An 18,714-nucleotide genomic window follows, 5' to 3' on the forward strand; every position below is an offset into this window, starting at 1 on the left:
AGGGGTGAAGGGGGGGGGGGGCAGAAGAATTGAAGGAGTATTTCGGAGATTGGGAGAAGTTGACTTCTTCGTTTACCGCTTGTAGCATCGCGCGCGAGAGAATCGGATAACGAACGCTTGACCCCGCGCTGATGGTCCCAGGGACGTTGCATAATTTGGCGGCGAGCAACGACGTTGCGTGCTTCGGAGGTTACAGAGGCGACGTCGTGAGCCCAAAACGTACTCGGTCCCGGGCGGAGGTGTCTTTTCCTATTTCTTCGGAGCTCTTTTCGGAAATTACACGATTTATTAACGTTGCGGCTGACCACACACGCTGTTGCGCCGTAGCCCAACGCCGAGCCTATACTTCCATTTAGTTCTAGTAATGGGGATTGAGATTTTTTCGCTCTTCTTTCGCATTTAACACTGGCTCTCTCTCTCTCTCTCTCTCTCTCTCTCTCTCTCTCTCTCTCTCTCTCTCTCTCTCTCTCTCTCTCTCTCTCTCTCTCTCTCTCTCTCTCTCTCTCGCTGCAGCCACTTACGCAGTTGGCTTTTAAAGACCAGCTCTCATGAATGATCTCATTGTTTTTCGCGTACGCGGAGATTCTTATAAAAGTAAAGGTATAAAAATGAAATATTACTCTTGTTCGGCGGATGATTTTTTTCTTCTTTAACGCTTACTTTTAATTAGCAAATTTTCGGGGTTTTATAAACCGTCTGTTTAATGCAAAAAAATATAACGCGAAGGACGACGTTTCGCGATAAATTTCCGTTTCGCATTCCTGAGAGCGGCGCTGCCCTCGCCCTTGCCAAATTTCAATTGCCAACCACCGGGTTCACTTTTTTAATCATTGCTTGTCACGGTTCGAATATTTCTCTGTATATATATCGGTATTAAGGGCCTCCAAACCAAATGGAAAATTGGAATTATGAAACCACTACGTAACGTTGAAGTTGTTTTACGTAACTGAATGTATCTAATACAGTTAATTCGTGTTTGTTCCCGCTTTCAGTTTTTACTCTAGCTGGTGTGAGTGTAGTATTTTTCTTAGATTTTAAAACTTCCGGGCGAATACGTGTAGTTCAATTACGGATGAATTTTGATTCCACTATGCTCGATCACTAAAATATAATATTGCATCGCTACAAAAGTAAATAAATTAATCTGATAGTAAAGTATGTACCCTTCGAGGGGTCCGACATTCGTACAAATCCTGTACACTCTAAACAAAAATTATTTTAGAAATCTTGAAATCTGGGTAAAAAATCTAAAAATCCGCCTTTAAAAACCAGAAATCAACACGAAAATCGTGCTCTGAAATTTCAAAATCATTTTCTGATTTCTGAAATAACTTGTAAATTCAAAATCTCGTAAGCAAAATTTGCAAATGTCAGACCCCTTGAACATGCAACAACTAAGGGACGACACGCTCAATGTTAAACCCACTTTTCCAAAATGTAAAAGCGTCGCTAGTGGCCTCTCGTGGTGTTTCACGCGATGCTTACACGCAGCGCTAAGATTCTGTTCGTTTCGTAATGTAAAGTTAATCATTCTTTAGATTGGTATATTAAATTTTAGGAACTATGTAAACTATAAAATTTTATGTTTCGAAGATTTATCACGTAGTTTCGTTTGAGTAGACAATTTTCCGAACGCCACCAATACAGCGCTGGCGCTAGACGTTGCTCTAAACTAACTTAGCTCCCTATTAAGTGTACCGTCCCTTATTTGTTGATCTAAAATGTACAGTAACAACATAAGTCTATAGTTATGTTTCACGTTAGTGAACTAGTTTCCTATAATCCACGTCTAAAATATTTACACGTCTTTGGTGAACTTTAGATAAAGTTAATTGGGACTCTGGCTCTTCGCCTCGTCGACATAATGAGCGGTGCGCTATCATATGTTTTTATGTCGCGTACTTTTATCGCTAGAGGCGCTTATATTTTTGTCTATATTTTAAAAATGACGGCTTCTATTTACAAGCTGGCTTGAACATCATTTTAACGCGCAACTTTACAAAATATGTTCTTTTTTACTTTCGAATACGCGTTTTAACGTTTGAAATATTTGGAGTTTCTCTCGTTATAAAAATAAGACTGCGCGATGCGGTTTGAGACATTTTAATATCGTAAAATGGACCAGTTAATTAATAGGTCTTTCAAAAGGGTAAAGAACGTCTTAATTTCTCTCTCTCAGTCGGGGCTAGCACCCGTACAAGGAGACTTTTTGTGATTTACGCCTTCTTGCTCGGCTAAATCAGGCTACTCTAATGGAAAGCACTTTTCGACCAAAAAAAGGTGGGCGGGGGGGATGAGAGGGGGTTGCCATAGAAGCGTGGATTGCCAGCTTCAAGTGCAAATGACTTCCGTCTTTCTTCTTTTACGAAATGAAACCCGGCTGGTACCTCCTTAAGTAGCACCCTCTATTATCGCTAAATACGAGAACATTGTTTTCGTAAATATTACTCTAAAATCAACACATCCTTTTTAGTGACGTTTATGCAGTTTATAACTTAAGAAAAGAAATATATATATATATATATAAATATATTGATGGTTATATAATTAAACTTTAGAAAAGTTTTCAATCACTTGTCAGTCCCATACATCATATTCCCCACCAAATGTAAAATTAAAATTATAATAATAATAATAATAATAATAATCGTATTAAGAATGTAATGCTGGTGAACCGAGAAAACGAAGCAATAATTGAATACAATAAAATTCGATAAGAATTTGCTGCAGTCAGATTTCAAAAATATTTGAAGTAAATTAGTAATAATTAAAAACGTTACTCTACTGCTGGTATTTAGATTCGAAAATGTACCAAGAGTGTACTCGGATAAACAGAGAATATGTGAGCAGCACTCGGTTCGAATCGTGATTCCCGGGAGAAAGACCACGCCCTCCAGCCTTTCTTCGTGTAATCTTTCTCCCTTTCTCTGTTCACTTTAATTCATTCTTCATACGGCCAAATTCTCATCTAGTACTAGTTTATCGTCAATTTAACCGAAGCTCTACTACATAGCTCTAGTGTACATAATACGTGGTACGCGGGAAACGAATGTTTAACGCCATTTTCGAATTTGCTTATAATATTCTTTCTCGTAAAAACCAAAAATATATAAATACAAGGCACTTAATCGCGGGAAATCCTTATAAAAGTGAACAGCGTGGCGTAGAATATTTAAACAGCGCTCTCTCTCTCTCTCCCCATAAAGACGTCACTTCGTTGGAAGTAAGATGTCCACCGCGCGCGTGGTGTTCTGGCACGTTTAGTTAAGTTTATTTGAGGCTCCTCGCCTGGGTTTAGTTTGAGACGGATGCCGATATACGGAAAAGGGGAAGTCTAGAGCAACCTCAAAGTATAATTTAAAAATGTCCAAGTGCCTTTTACGAGAACGTAATTACTTTCACACATTCTTTAATCTTTCGCGTTGCTTTCTAAATAACCGCTCTTCTTACGCGGACGGAAACGGACGCGACTGTTTCAATCTCGAAATATAAATCATTCCTTTAATCTCGAATAATTTAGCCGAAGCTCACGACGAAGTTAAACGCCCTAATTGAAGTTTGTAAAGATTTCGGAACGAATATATCGACTTCCGCTCGGAATTGAATTGTTTACGTAACGCGTAATGTCGTCTCCCTTTCAACCTATTTTGTTTGTAATATTAGATGGGTTACTGAGAGAGTTTTTAATTTTCTGAGCCCCGAGGAAATGAAAATTTCATTTCCAAGTGGCCCGGAGATTGTCAGCTTCAAGTGTCGTTGTAGCGAACGATGCCGTAAGAAGGCTGATTTTTATTTCCATAAAAATACAATGGAAGAGTGACTTCCAGCCCGATTTCGTCATTTTCGAGACACTCGATCCGCATCCTCTTCTTTCTTCGTTAACAATGGCTAATTGAATAAATCTTTACCCCTGGCTATAACTTAAAGCGATTAACAACCCTAAATTAGCAGCGACTGCTTTGAGAAACTCAATAACCCTTAATATCCTTAATAAGAGGATGCGCAAAAAGCTAATATTTTCGTGGAAGCGTAGGCGGGGACACCCAAGATATTCTATTAACGATACCATTCCAACTGTACACTGCTTTAAACAAGAGGCTCAAGTTGAAAGGTGTCTATTTCTCGTCTCCCTGTGCCAATGCTACGATGATTGAATGAGGCTCTAAGATGAAACTTTCACCACTAGTGGCGTGACCGAGCTAGAGGTCTCCTTTTTTCTTTTTAAGAACACGCGTCGCGTCGTAAAGACCAATGGTGTTGTCAAAACTACCAATGGAATACATACTTGTTGTCAAAACTACAAATGGAATACATACTTGTTGTCAAAACTACAAATGGAATACATACTTGTTGTCAAAACTACAAATGGAATACATACTTGTTGTCAAAACTACAAATGGAATACATACTTGTTGTCAAAACTACAAATGGAATACATACTTGTTGTCAAAACTACAAATGGAATACATACTTGTTGTCAAAACTACAAATGGAATACATACTTGTTGTCAAGACTAGAGCATAGCGCCGAACCAATTTTCAACGGCGGCGGCGGGAACGATAATTAGTTCGGCGGCGGCGTGGCGCGCCGATTTTCAGAAAATAATCGGCGGCGTTGAAAAAAATCGGCGGTGGCGGCGCCTAAGGGGAAAAACTGCCCCCCCCTCAGAAATAGCGCCAGCCTTTTAAAGACCGCTAAAACTTAAATTGTTAAACACATTTAAAAAAATACATTTTTAATAGAATGTATTTCATCAAAATAGGAACCACTTGTTTCCAAAGAAGAGGTAACTTTGGTTACATACTATCAGATGTAACTTATTTAATCATAAGTGTGCCTGAAAGAATTTTTTCATAATGATACCTTGTTGCAAGGATATGACGTTATTGACGTCACTTCCCAGTCGATGACGGTTTTATCGTCATCAAAACTAGTTCTCGCGTAGGGGGGAAGGAAGTTAAAACCAGTTTTGCACGACGTTAGTGCTGTATTTTCTTTGGTGGCTGTCAAAGACTATATAAAGTTACGCGTAGCTTTATATAGTCTTTGGTGGCTGTGAAACAAGGTCTCATTTAAATTTTTAATACAGATATGTTAAACAGAGGCACACTATTAAACTAAAACATTTACGCTAGTAATAACAATACTGTACTAATTTACTACCATTTCACTAGTATTATTATCTATACACTCTTTTTAGAAACTTTTGCTGGGCGCCGCCATTATCGTGCAGACAACCAACGAGCCAGCCCTCTACCGCATAAATTTCATCCCCCCCAAATCCGGTTTTTCCCCGCGCTTTTAAGTCTATTATCACAAATTATTTCAAAAACCACTACTTCTACAAACCAAATCCACTATTTCTGCAAATCGAAGAACACTATTACTAGAAATTTCAAAACCAATACTTCTAAAAATAAAACCACTATTTATAAAAACCAAAACCAACTATTTCTGTAAATAGAAGAACACCATTACTAGAAATCAAAAATCAAAGGAATTTTTAAAATGTAATAGAATAGTTATTGCTGAATGCACCCAATGCAGCTGATACGTTTCTGTACTTTTTACAAAATACGAGGCGAGGCAACTCCAAAGCCGTTTTCGTTTCTCTCTATCCTATCCCAGCTATCTGCTGCAGAAAATCTTGGTGCGCGCGGTGCAGTGGTGCCAGATCTTAAGGAAATTATTAATTATGTTAAATTTTATAACGCTTGTACGGTGCACCCAACAGCCTAGCACTACCAAAAGAAAAATCTATGTAGTTTAGATCTCAAAACGTAATTATTATACTTTAATAATGGAAATTAATTCGGCGGCGAAATGAAAATGTTTCGGCGGCGGTGGCGGCGCCGAAATTAAATTTATCGGCGGCGGCGTTTCGGCGTTATCTAAATAATCGGCGGCGGCGGCGTTTGATCGGCGGCGCTATCCTCTAGTCAAGACTACCATGGAATACATACTTGTTGTCAAGACTACCATGGAATACATACTTGTTGTCAAGACTACCATGGAATACATACTTGTTTTCAAGACCACCAATGGAATACACTCTTGTTGTCAAAACTACCAATGGAATACATACTTGTTGTCAAGACTACCAATGGAATACATACTTGTTTTCAAGACTACCAATGGATTACATACTTGTTTTCAAGACCACCAATGGAATACACACTTGTTGTCAAAACTACCAATGGAATACATACTTGTTGTCAAGACTACCAATGGAATACATACTTGTTGTCAAGACTTCCAATGGAATAGATACTTGTTGTCAAGACTATCAATTAAATAAATACTTGTTGTTAAGACTACCAATAGAATTAATTTTTGTTGTCAAGACTACCAATGGAATACATACTTGTTGTCTAGACCACCAATGGAATACATACTTGTTATTAAGACTATCAATGAAATAATTTTTTTTTGTCAAGACTACCAATGGAATTAATAATTGATGTCAAGACTACCAAGGGGATTAATAATTGTTGTCATGACTAACAATGAAATAAATATTTTTTGTCAAGACTACCAATGGAATTAATATTTGTTGCCAAGACTACCAACTAAATAAATATTTGTTGTCAAGCCTACCAATGAAATAAATATTTGTTGTCAAGACTACCAATAGAATTAATTTTTGTTGTCAAGACTACCAATGGAATACATACTTGTTGTCAAGACCACCAATGGAATACATACTTGTTGTCAAGACCACCATTAGAATACATACTTGTTCTCAAGACTACCAATGGAATACATACTTGTTGTCAAGACAACCAGTGGAATACATACTTGTTGTCAAGACTACCAATGGAATACATAATTGATGTCAAGACTACCAATGGAATTAATAATTGATGTCAAGACTACCAATGGAATTAATAATTGATGACAAGACTACCAATGAAATTAATAATTTTTGCCATGACTAACAATGAAATAAATATTTGTTGTGACGACTACCAATGGAATTAATATTTGTTGCCAAGACTACCAATGAAATAAATACTTGTTGTCAAGACTACCAATAGAATTAATTTTTGTTGTCAAGACTACCAATGGAATACATACTTGTTGTCAAGACCACCAATGGAATACATACTTGTTGTCAAGACCACCAATAGAATACATACTTGTTCTCAAGACTATCAATGGAATACATACTTGTTGTCAAGACAACCAATGGAATACATACTTGTTGTCAAGACTACCAATGGAATACATAATTGATGTCAAGACTACCAATGGAATTAATAATTGATGTCATGACTACCAATGGAATTAATAATTGATGGCAAGACTACCAATGGAATTAATAATTTATGCCATGACTAACAATGAAATAAATATTTGTTGTGAAGACTACCAATGGAATTAATATTTGTTGCCAAGACTACCAATGAAATAAATACTTGTTGTCAAGACTACCAATAGAATTAATTTTTGTTGTCAAGACTACCAATATGGAATAAATACTTGTTGTCTAGACCACCAATGGAATACATACTTGTTGTCAAGACTACCAATGGAATACATACTTGTTATTAAGACTATCAATGAAATAATTTTTTGTTGTCAAGACTACCAATGGAATTAATAATTGATGTCAAGACTACAAATGGGATTAATAATTGTTGTCATGACTAACAATGAAATAAATATTTGTTGTCAAGCCTACCAATGAAATAAATATTTGTTGTCAAGACAACCAATGAAATAAACATTTGTTGTCAAGACAACCAATGAAATAAACATTTGTTGTCAACACTACCAATGGAATACATACTTGTTGTCAAGACTACCAATGGAATACATACTTGTTGTCAAGACCACCAATGGAATTAATATTTGTTGCCAAGACTACCAATGGAATAAGCAGTCGCTGTCTCTTTAGAGGACCTCTAGTTTGGTCACGCCACTAGCGATGAAAGATTCTTCGTAGATCCCAATTGTCTTTAAATTACTGATTGATTAAAAACTAACACGATACCCTGTTTTGTTTAATAATGCCCTTGGGTCGTTTGTTGAAGTCGGCTTCGAAGTGACGAGCGTCATCTTTGTTCCCGCGACACCAACACCAACAACGAAGGCTGATCATGTTCGTTGGAGGTTTTCGGGGAGAAAGGACACCCACTCGCTATTTTGGTCTAAAAATACCGCGCGCCATTCGTAGGCAGCCACTCTGAAATCCAAGGGCGTTTGAAGATGTTTCGGAAATCTTTAATGAGGAAATGAGTCTTCGCGACGAGTGATGTCCCGTATAGGGGAATGTTTCTAAAATCCATTCGAAAGGTGGCGAAACGACGGAGAGAGCCGCCTTTGACTCTTCTCGAGTGCCTCCCGGTTTCTTAAAGAGCCCTGCTACGTTGAAAAACGAGCTCGGAGATAAACGCGCTGGTAGGCTCTAAATGATCCTTTTCGGATGTATTTAAAAATGCATTTAGAACATCGCGGTTTTTGGCCGTCATCCAATTGCGAATTAACAATTTAAAAGTCCATTTCTCTGGCTAATGTCTTTTAAGAGGTTCGAGCTCTCCTTCTTTGCTTTCTTTCTTTTCTCCAGAGCTCGTACCGACAGTTTTTAGCTTCCATTTTCGCGTAAACGGATCGTTTATTTTAGCATTCACCCCGCGCGTTATATCGGAAGTAACATAGCTAGGCGTTAGTAAGCGAGATAATTTTTCTTCCTAAAGGATACGGCGTAATTGACGTCATATACTCCCGCGTAAAGGGTATTACATCATCAATACCACTTATGAGCTTTAGTAGCAGTGGCAGCCTAGGGGGGGGGGGCGGTCCGCCCCGGGTACCAGGGCAGCAGGGGTTCCATCAGAGAAGCTCGAGAGGGGGGGGGGGTGCAAATCATAACGATTAAACTTGAAGAAGACGGACCCGTGAAAACTTCTGCACGGTCCTGGGGGATGTCACAAAACACTGCCGCCGCCCCGGGGACCCAGCCTTCTTAAGCCGCCACTGTTTAGTAGGTCAAGTTATTTAATATAATTTATTTCTTGAATTAAAATTCAAACAAATATTTCTTAAAATAGACCGTATAACCCTACTAAAGCAGAAAGGGAACACCTAAAGTTTTCGGTAATTATTTACAAAAGTACGGGTGACATAAATTTACTTTTGTGATTTTTTATAGCTCCATTTCAAACAATACAGAAACGACTTGCCTAAATAATGATAATAATCTCGTACATGGACCGAGAAAGCATCAGAGGGACTCACATTCTATCTCAGAAAAGCTCGTCTTTATGCGAACAACCCTGGCAGCGACGAACTCGATTGGGAAAGCGTTAAAACTCAGAAATAATCCATCAGCAGAGGCCCGTCTGTTTTTAAGACACGTCTACCGTGCCGTAGTAACTATCGTAGCTAGTCCTTCTAAAGATTTCACTTACCGGAACATTAGACTATTTCAGCAATTCATTAAAACGATTGTTATGTTTAAGTGACGTTACGTTAGTTTGTGTAAAAGTAACTGGCCTACTTCTTATCTATCGCTTATCATTACGAACGAAAAAAATGCGGTACACGCCACGGTACACTCCACGGTATACGCCACGGTACACCCTAGTGTCCTGCCTCGGACGATTGTATCTTTACTGCATCATGTAAATAGCATTCTTCAATAAACGTTGAATATCCTCGTGTACATACGCAAAAATTGCATAAACGCGAACATCTACGCCATCGGCCCTAGTCCTTGGAACCAAAGGTCGGTGAGAGACGTTATTCATGAGCTACTGACAACAGCATAGATAGTACAAAGAACACCTGTTGTATGTCTATAGTCGCGGAATATTTAACGTTAACTGCAGGATTTCATGTTTGGAAGTCATAATAACGTGACTATAGTTTTCGAAGACTAAATTCGGAGTGCGGTATATGATCTATCCTTTCCATCTTGATCCCTAACTTTGTCATGTTAAGATTTGTAGTGTTATATTTTGGTTATTTATAGAAGACCTTTTCTTCAATACAATAATAAGTCGATGAAATAAACGAATCAGAAATATATTCTTATTATTTACTTTACTTACACTATTTTACAATAAATATACATGGTAACGTATTAAAATTTTACACAGCCGGTATATCATACCGTTCTTTAAAAGAGTATTGTTCCAATTTTCAAAATTCTCTTTTTGTGGCATGCAATTAAAACGAATATCAAAATAATATTACATATTATTTGGACACGTCCTTATGGCACATATAATTTTTTAATATAGTTTGGCACATTGCGCAGCCTCAGCACTTAGGATTCCGGGTCTAATTGCCATTTGTAAACCGTATAAATTGATCGAGTGACAAAAATATTAATTAATAACTGGGGCGCGTAATAATTTTTTTATGATAGTTTTAGGTTTTCCAAACGTAGTCACATACTTGGGCTTTTCTATTGAACGGGTATAATAAATTGAAATGATTTGGTTCGCCACAGATAAAATATTAAGGCTTGATCTAATGGCAACTCACCAGCCCGCAAATAGACCTTTTTCTAAAATAAAACTTATATATATTTTTTCACTTTATCAGATGACAAATAATTCCTAAATGTAATTCCCAATTCGCTGATACTGCAATTTATTGTCAGTGGATCCATCGAAATTCGGCAATTCTTCCCAAAAATATTCAGCCGTAAACCTGGTTTGTCACTGCGCCAGCGCTGAGACCAAATTATAAAAATAAACGCCATTGAATTGAAAAGTTAATAATTGCGCGTAACTTTTGGTTTTGAAATATTATCAAAACATGGCTCGAAATGGTCACGTTCTAAAGTTCTAATAGTTCTAATACGATTTTACACCAACTGGTATAATAAATGCAAAATAAATATTCCCGGGGAATTAGTTTTTAACTAAACTTTTTTTTAAGTACATGATCACAACCATTTTCGTAATAAAAATATTGTCGATTCATAATCCGAACTTGGAACAGCCCATTGAAACACGAGCGACGTATCTTTAATTGTTCATCGCAAAAATTCAAAAACACCGGGAAATGAATCGTTTCTCGGGACAAGTTTCGCATTTAACCTCGCAGCACCACTGGAATCGGCATTTGCAGTTCGACTCGACCACGACTTTCGAAGTATTGTGTCCTCTTCCGCAACAGAGAAGTTCGCAGCCCTCGACGCCCTGCGACGTGTGATTGCACACCCTCCCCACCGTCCCCAAAGATCCCGTCTCGCGGTTGGCCACGCAAAAATCAGGAGACTCTTCGGAGTAGACGATGTCCTCCGTGTCCGGAGGTTTGATGGTGGCACCGCCTTCCGGGTGAAATGTTTTGCCGTCGTTACCGGCTGTCACTTTGGCGGCACCGTCGAAACGTTCTTTAATACGGTTACCAACGTCCCTGAACAATGGTAATTTCCTCCAACACGACTTGACCGTGCAAGATCCGGACATGCCGTGGCACTTACACGTGATCCTCATGTAGTTTTTAACAGCCTTTTAAATAGAAAACCATTACTGTTGAGCTGATATAACTAGCGCTGTGTTAACTAGCTTAAATTGTCATTTCATAGCTGATATATGAGCTAGTACCGTAAATCTATAATAGTGTTTCTTAAATTTATAAAATATTTTTTGTGACCTCTTCAGAGTGCATAAAGTCATCACAGAAAAATCGGACGCAAGCGAGGCGCTGACATAGAGTCTGTGTTGGGCGTATGTCTGAATAGAAAGGTTTAATGCGAAGAATAGGTGTCATAATTATAGGGCAATTACAACGTTAAGTGGTGCGATTTTAGCAAATAGTGCTCTAAATTAAGTGTCTACGTTTTGTTATTATTGATAATATTCAAATGTAAACCCTTTAATAATAATAATCGGCTAGGCTAATACCCAAGGCACAACCCTATACCTAAGTCATCTAGCGACTTTTATTGCCTTTAAGTCAGGTGGCCGGGTTACAATTCGTAGGAGGGTGGTGGCAAGCCCTTCATGCCAGGCGTGTCAACAGCTCCCCAGTGCCACAAGCTGAGATCGAACCCGGCTTCTCTTGCTGCGAGGCGAAAGTGCTAACCACTCCGCTACCCCACTTTTTCGCGTTCTACCTCTCTCGACAGATTTGATTCAATTTGATAAAACATTTGAATAATTTTAAGCTTAACCAATCCGAAAAAGAAACTTGATTTATTATTTCCGCATAAAGTAGAAAAATGTCCAGAAAATGGTTATAAGCCACTTACCATTCTTCCCGCTTCATAATTGTGTCTCAGCACCATCGTCTTTACGTCGCTTCTTTTTCTAAATCGCTCTTCGAGGAAGTCTTTAGCTTTCTCGTATCCATACTGGACATTCTCGCCGCAGCCTCCCCATCCGTACTGGCTCGTATCGGGGATTGGTGGGTTGGCAGGGACCAAGTTGTTACCGGATGACAAAGAGCCCATCGACACGCCAGGAACGACTGAAGTTTGAAGTATCGACGCTTCCATCAATGGGCGAGTGCTGGTTCGGTCGCAAGGGCAGTCGTTCAGAGACCCTAATGTGCAGGCTTGCGTAATTGCGTACGTCACTCCGGCCGCCGTGATCGCGTTGACGAAACCCGTTTCTCTCGTGTCTAATAATATACAATGAAACTGTAGATTAATATCCTCACTAATTCCTTTGACTTTATCAATTTGTCGTAGAAAAAAGTTAATTGCCTCTGATTAAAATCTTTCTGAGAGACCTCCTTCCAACGGTGCAATTCCACCTTCTGTTTCTGAACTGATATTGACATTCCCTCAAACCTAACGAAGCTCCTCGTCCTATAGCTCTAACTACGTCAGGCTCGTTTTTGCATATTTGCAGCGTTTTCCCTCGCAATCTTCGAGTTTTCCGGCATATCCGACTGGGTTCCAAAACTGCCCTAAGGAGATATACAGCAATTAGTGTCGTTGCAACAAATCCGGAAATAGCCTACGCGTGGAGACTAATTTTAAAATGTTCGCTTTATTAGGGAAACGCTTTAAATCCAGCAAACCCTCTATGATTTAGAAATACCATTAAAATATTTTATATTATAAAAATTTTTTCCACGCCATAATTCAAATATTCAACTGAAGGTCTCGTGCGTATCACGTAAACATTTTTGGTATTGTTACTAAATTAAACTGAAAGACTCGCTAAGTAGCTTATAAACTGCTCAAATTCGAACAACACAAACGCAAATATATCCAAAATAATGAATTGTTTTACGAGGTATATACGGTCCTAATGGAAACTAGACCCTTATTGCGTCAGGGATCTCGAGGATGAATTAGATAAGACGTATTAGGTTTAAAAGACGCTATCTGCGAATTCCAAGCTATTGTTCTTCCAATAGTATACGTGTCTTTGAACTTCTCGGACAGGGACAATCAGGCGTTTCGCGGTAAGTGGCGTAATATAATTAATCTAAACGACAATAAATCAGCAACGATCTTATATCAAAAGCAGACACCTTTATAGAGCCACCTTATCGAATGCTGACGGAAGATGGTAAGCTACAAGCAACACCGAAAACGCTTTCGGCACATGCCTAATCGGCGCTACAATGGCAATAATTTACGGCTAACAAATCTCGGCGACTGTGAAAATCTTTAGTTCCCAGAATTTGCCTTCCTGATTGCGAATTATAAATTACATCGACGAAACGTTCGCTCGCTTTCGCGGCGCGAAAAAATATGTATATATTATTTTTCTCGTTCAACGTGGACTTAATTAATTAACCTTTCAATTTTTTCGAAGCGCTAATTAGTGTTGATGAATTTTGTTCCACGCATCTGAGCCGAATATCCGAGTGATTGGCCTCGTGCGGAGTGACGCCTTTTTAATTTATACAAACTTCCGAGAACAAGTGCTCCGAAGAAACCACAAAAAGCTTTTTTCTTTTCTTTTTTCGTTGAAAGGGGCACCACTTATAAGCCTAGAAGGAATGTTACGAACACATCTTGCTTTAAAACTATATATTTTGAGGACATTATACTAACGAGTTGCTTAATAGCTTCGAATAAAGCAAAGCATTTCCGTCACTACTTTAAAGAGAGCCACTTTATACCTTACAAATTATGTAAAACTATACGAAATGAACTTCGAAATTCCTGAGAAATTTCGATCATTATTTTTTAATGATATTTAATCGAAATTTTTACTTTTAAACAACCACGGCGCATTTTTAATATAGACTTTGTTCGTAGAAAACTAAAAATTAAATGTGTGCTAACGAAATAATCCAAAAAATATTTATGGGTTTAAAATACCAAATGTTTAAACAGTAAGTTTAGTTTCTAATTCCAAAGCGAGGTTTTCAGGGATGGACAATGCAAATTTAGGAAGTAAAATGAAATTTGTGAAACGAAATTCTCAGAGGTGAAGGCATTTCCGATTTCGCGGTTTGTTTAAGTTTAAAAATAGCATACAATGTCGCGAAAATTGTACCAAGTATATTTTCGTTTTGTCTTCTTGGAATGAATCCGGTGCGGCGGGTGCGGATAAATAAGCAAAGCGTAGTCAGCGGCGGATAGAGAGGCAATATCGAAGACCCTTTTTTAGACGAATCGGTGGAAATTCGCGGAGGTGTATAGCTACTCGGAACGAAGGGAAAAAAGTTGTATTTGGTTGACAGTTACTCGTAAAATACTTTATAGCGAGCGAGCCTCCGTAGTCGCGACGAATGGCGAGTGTTTACGCTACGAAGGATAAACATATGACAGATTTAAAGACGGCTCGAGTGAGCCGCGACCTAACCTTCTTCGGCGAGATGACAAACAACGCTGTAGCTCAGTTCCGTTTAGAGGACATTTGATTTACGAAATTGCCCGAATTTTATGACCGTTTTACCGTTTTCCATAATAGTCGCCTACGAACCTGACAGAACGGCCCTCGTGTTTACAAATCTTTCCATTCATTTTAGGATCAGTCTGCTTTATAACGATATAAAATATAGATACTTCGTATAATTAAGCACTGTCTGTCATTTGCTACCGTAAATTGGGGCCGACGTACGCGTTACTTTTAGTCGAGTAAATAACTTTCCCTAACTAGCCGTTTTCGGCGCGCTGTAAATGCTGCTAAGTTGCGCGACTAGACTACTCTCTTTGGCTCTTCCGCACTCTAAAAATATATTGAAGTAAGTAAAATGGCAAACGTTGTTCCACAATCTTCGTACTATTGCCAGGAAATAATTAATTAGTTGGTTAGTTGAAGGTTACTAGCGAGATCGATGTTTAACAAAAAAACTAATACTTTGCAGATTATAATAATAATAATAATAATCAGCTAGGCTAATACCCAAGGCACCACCTTAGGCCTAAGTCATCAAGCGACTTTTGAAGCCTTTTTAATTCAGGTGGCCGGGTTACAATGCGTAGGAGGGTGGTGGCAAGCCCTGCATGCCACGAGATCGAGCCAACAGCTCCCTACACTAACTATTACCGTTATATATTATTATATATTATATATTATTCATTATATTGGTCTAGAAATTACCTAAGATTTTTAAAAATCATTAATGCAATTGAAACGGATGAAAAAAAGGTAATGTGAAATCATTTCCAATTATTTCTAAAGACGGATATTTTTCGGAAAAGAAAAATTTTCACTAACTACTTCTTAATTAAATGAGAAACTATAGATCGTGTCAGGGGGTCAACAGAATCCAGGAATATTTCTTCAAGTGAATGTTAATTTTATGATATAATATTTTGCGTACATTGCTTATGTATCGAAAATGTATAAAGCTTAAACAAAAACATGTTTCGAAAACCCGGATTCCCAGATATAAAGTTCTAAAGTCCGCGAAAACTAAAAATAAATTTAAACCTTTGATTTTTTCCGCCGATGACGAGAAGAATAATTGATTCTATTATTTGATTTGGCTGGTGGCAACAACGGCCCTTTTTTGTATACACGTCTGGAGGAAACACGCGAGTTCGAAAGTACTTGAGCTAAAAATATTTCGTTCGCAATTAATTTATATAATCCCGCGGAACGAGCCATTTTTCAGATAAATTTAGTTCGCTTTATTGCCAATCGATAGATTAGATCTCGTCTATATAATTGATTGTATGTTTGACTTCAACGCGTATAACAAAAACTTGTAACGTATGTTTATAATCTTATCCGCGGGGAAAGAATGATTTCGGTGTCTCTTTCTCAGATCGTACGCTTAAAAGTAATCGGGTAATTAAAAGTTTTCGAAAGGCCGCGTATTTAGTGCCTCCCCGAGCCTCGCTTCCACCAGACCGCTGTAGGGAAACGAAAAATGCACCACGTATGAATAATTCATTGAAGCGCGATGTTATTTACTGCGCAATTACTGGCAATTAGCAATGCAAATGCGAGTTCAATCATTCTCCGAGACTGCGCAAAATGTTACATTTGCCGCGAACCTATTAATACTTTCCATTCGACGTATTATAAATTATTTTCACCTCGAAATATCACTCGTACATTCTGCTGTATATATTTATTGAAATTATTTTTATAGAAGCGTTAAAATTACCTTGAATCAAATTAAAAATTAATTTAATGAAATAATGGTAAATCCAATACCAAGGAACAATTTAAATCGAATAATATAAAACCATACTACAATTTAAGAAACGAATTAAAACAATGTACAGTTAATGCATTGACATAAATATACTGTCTTAATGCACTGACATAAATATATTGCTTTAATGCATTGACATAAATATACTGTCGTAATGCACTGACATAAATACACTGTCTTAATGCATTGACATAAATGTACTGTCTTAATGCATTGACATAAATGTACTGTCTTAATGCATTGACATAAATATGCTGTCTTAATGCACTGACATAAATACACTGCTGAATGTACAATTAAATGTATATGTAGGCTTTGTCAAAGATTCGCTTTTAATCTGATATGAGTTATGATGATCGTAAAGGATGTTGCTGTAAATACTGGCGCCGGCGCATCTTTTAAAATTAAAGTTCGAGAGAAAATGAATTGCATCCACTCGCGTCACACATAATGTGGAGCCGTGACTCACCTTAAATTTCATTTACCCGATTTAATTTAAATTCAGCATTACATTTATATTCAAATATTTGGCCATTTTTAAAATTAATAATTAAGCGTTAACCTTTAATATAAATTCACGTTTACGTAATCTAACTTCAATCTACCTTGATTAAAATTTCAAAATAGGCCCTGACCTTAAAAATATATAAATTTGATAAAAATGACGTTTGATAAATAAAGTTTCGGATTCGTAAATCGAAGGTTATCGTATAAAATTTGAAAAATGTCTTAAACGTAAAATAGAATAAATAATAACGAACGAATGTAAGAGCGGTCTTACTTACCACCAAACGGTGTCAACGTAAACAACGTGGAAGACGTAGACCATTGCCACAATCCGTTTCCAATCCATGTGAGGTCGACGAGAAAAATTGGGAGGAATTTTGGTTCTATCTCTGTCTTTCCGTCGCGGCTCAGATGGGGGACGGAGATGAGTCGGTCAGAGCGTCATCGCTTCGTCGCTGCCAGCCCCCAACGGTGCCCGCTGCACCAGCACCAGCCATGGACGGAACGCGCTCGATGGCGGGGAACAAATATACGATTGTCCGCGGCACCACCTCCTGATAAATCTCTCTCTCTGGCGATTGCGGCGAGGATGGTGGCGGAAAGCGAACTTTTAGATCTCTCCGGGAGCGTCCCGCGAATCGGTCGCCGCTCTTTTCGGCAGACCTTCAATCGGAACCGCTAGAATGGGCGCGCGACGGGGATGAGGAACGACAACGGATGGTCCAGTTTCTCGCCTAAAGGAGACGAATTTGCTGGTTTTGTAATAAAAAAGGGAGAGCGTAAACGCGTTCTCGGATCGGCGTCTCGGTAAGTAGGGAAGACTGTGGCGGGGCACCCTCCGCCGAATGTAGCCCGAATGGAGCTGATATTTCGCGGCGCGCGAGACTCGGCGCGAGCTGGCCCTGACTCCGCCCCTTTCGAGACTCCGGCTCTCCTTCGTTCGCGAAAGGGGAAATTCTATAAAATACATCTTTCTCCTCGTGCGCTCCGAACGAACTTTGCGTGATTCAATCGGAACAATTCCATCGTGATGAACCGTCTCGGGGCATTCGGAAACTCGCGCGACGATGCTCTACGATCGATTTTTACATTTTCCGAAATCGTTAAAAATAGTTCTTAAGTCGGAATCGTAAAGATAGTTCTTAAGTTAGAATCGTAAAGATAGTTCTTAAGTCGGAATCGTAAAGATAGCTCTTAAGTCGGAATCGTAAAGATAGTTCTTAAGTTCGAATTGTTAAAAATAGTTCTTAAGTTCGAATCGTAAAGAATAGTTCTTAAGTTCGAATCGTAAAAATAGTTCTTAAATCGGAATCGTAAAGAATAGTTCTTAAGTTTGAATCGTAAAGATAATTCTTAAGTTGGAACCGTAAAAATAGTACGTAAAAAGTCGTAGTTTCCAATTCGGAATTCAACTTTGATCAAGTATTGTAAATTACAATTATTTGATTAAAATGGTAAATCTAAATATACTCGCTGTCGTAACGTTTCAATTAACGAAAGGACGATAATTTTTCAAAATACCTATTTATTTATCTGTTTGAAATTCGTCTCAAAAGAAAAAACTACTACGTATTATATCATTTATGAACGCATTTTAGACCATTTTCTTAAAGAAATTAAATAAATTACTTTTACTTAATAATAAAATGTTATTTAAATCTTTAGTT

At 38.1% G+C, this 18,714-nt stretch overlaps 1 protein-coding gene across 1 annotated transcript; it reads right to left on the reverse strand.

Annotated features, from left to right (window-relative positions):
• Window positions 1–10,088: 10,088 nt before the first annotated feature.
• On the reverse strand, window positions 10,089–17,388 carry Wnt6 (Wnt oncogene analog 6). The gene is made up of 4 exons (XM_090171910.1): window positions 17,326–17,388; window positions 12,669–12,874; window positions 12,213–12,583; window positions 10,089–11,469 (listed from the first exon to the last, which is right to left on the reverse strand). The coding sequence occupies exons 1-4, from the start codon at window positions 17,367–17,369 to the stop codon at window positions 11,005–11,007; spliced, it is 1,086 nt and encodes a 361-aa protein (XP_090028036.1). The 5' UTR covers window positions 17,370–17,388; the 3' UTR covers window positions 10,089–11,004.
• Between the last annotated feature and the right edge of the window lie 1,326 nt (window positions 17,389–18,714).

Source organism: Leiobunum rupestre, chromosome 4 (genome assembly GCF_980474605.1).
Source record: "Leiobunum rupestre chromosome 4, qqLeiRupe1.1.hap1, whole genome shotgun sequence".
In the NCBI taxonomy this organism is placed as follows: Eukaryota; Metazoa; Arthropoda; class Arachnida; order Opiliones; family Sclerosomatidae; genus Leiobunum; species Leiobunum rupestre.

Bases quoted from the DNA above. Each gene is read 5' to 3' on its own strand.
- Wnt6 (XM_090171910.1), bottom strand. From the start codon at position 17,369: ATGGTCTACGTCTTCCACGTTGTTTACGTTGACACCGTTTGGTG. The intron at 12,875-17,325 runs GTAAGTAAGACC...ATATCTCCTTAG, and splicing joins TACGTTGACACCGTTTGGTG to GGCAGTTTTGGAACCCAGTC. The intron at 11,470-12,212 runs GTAAGTGGCTTA...TCTATTTAAAAG, and splicing joins ATTATGAAGCGGGAAGAATG to GCTGTTAAAAACTACATGAG.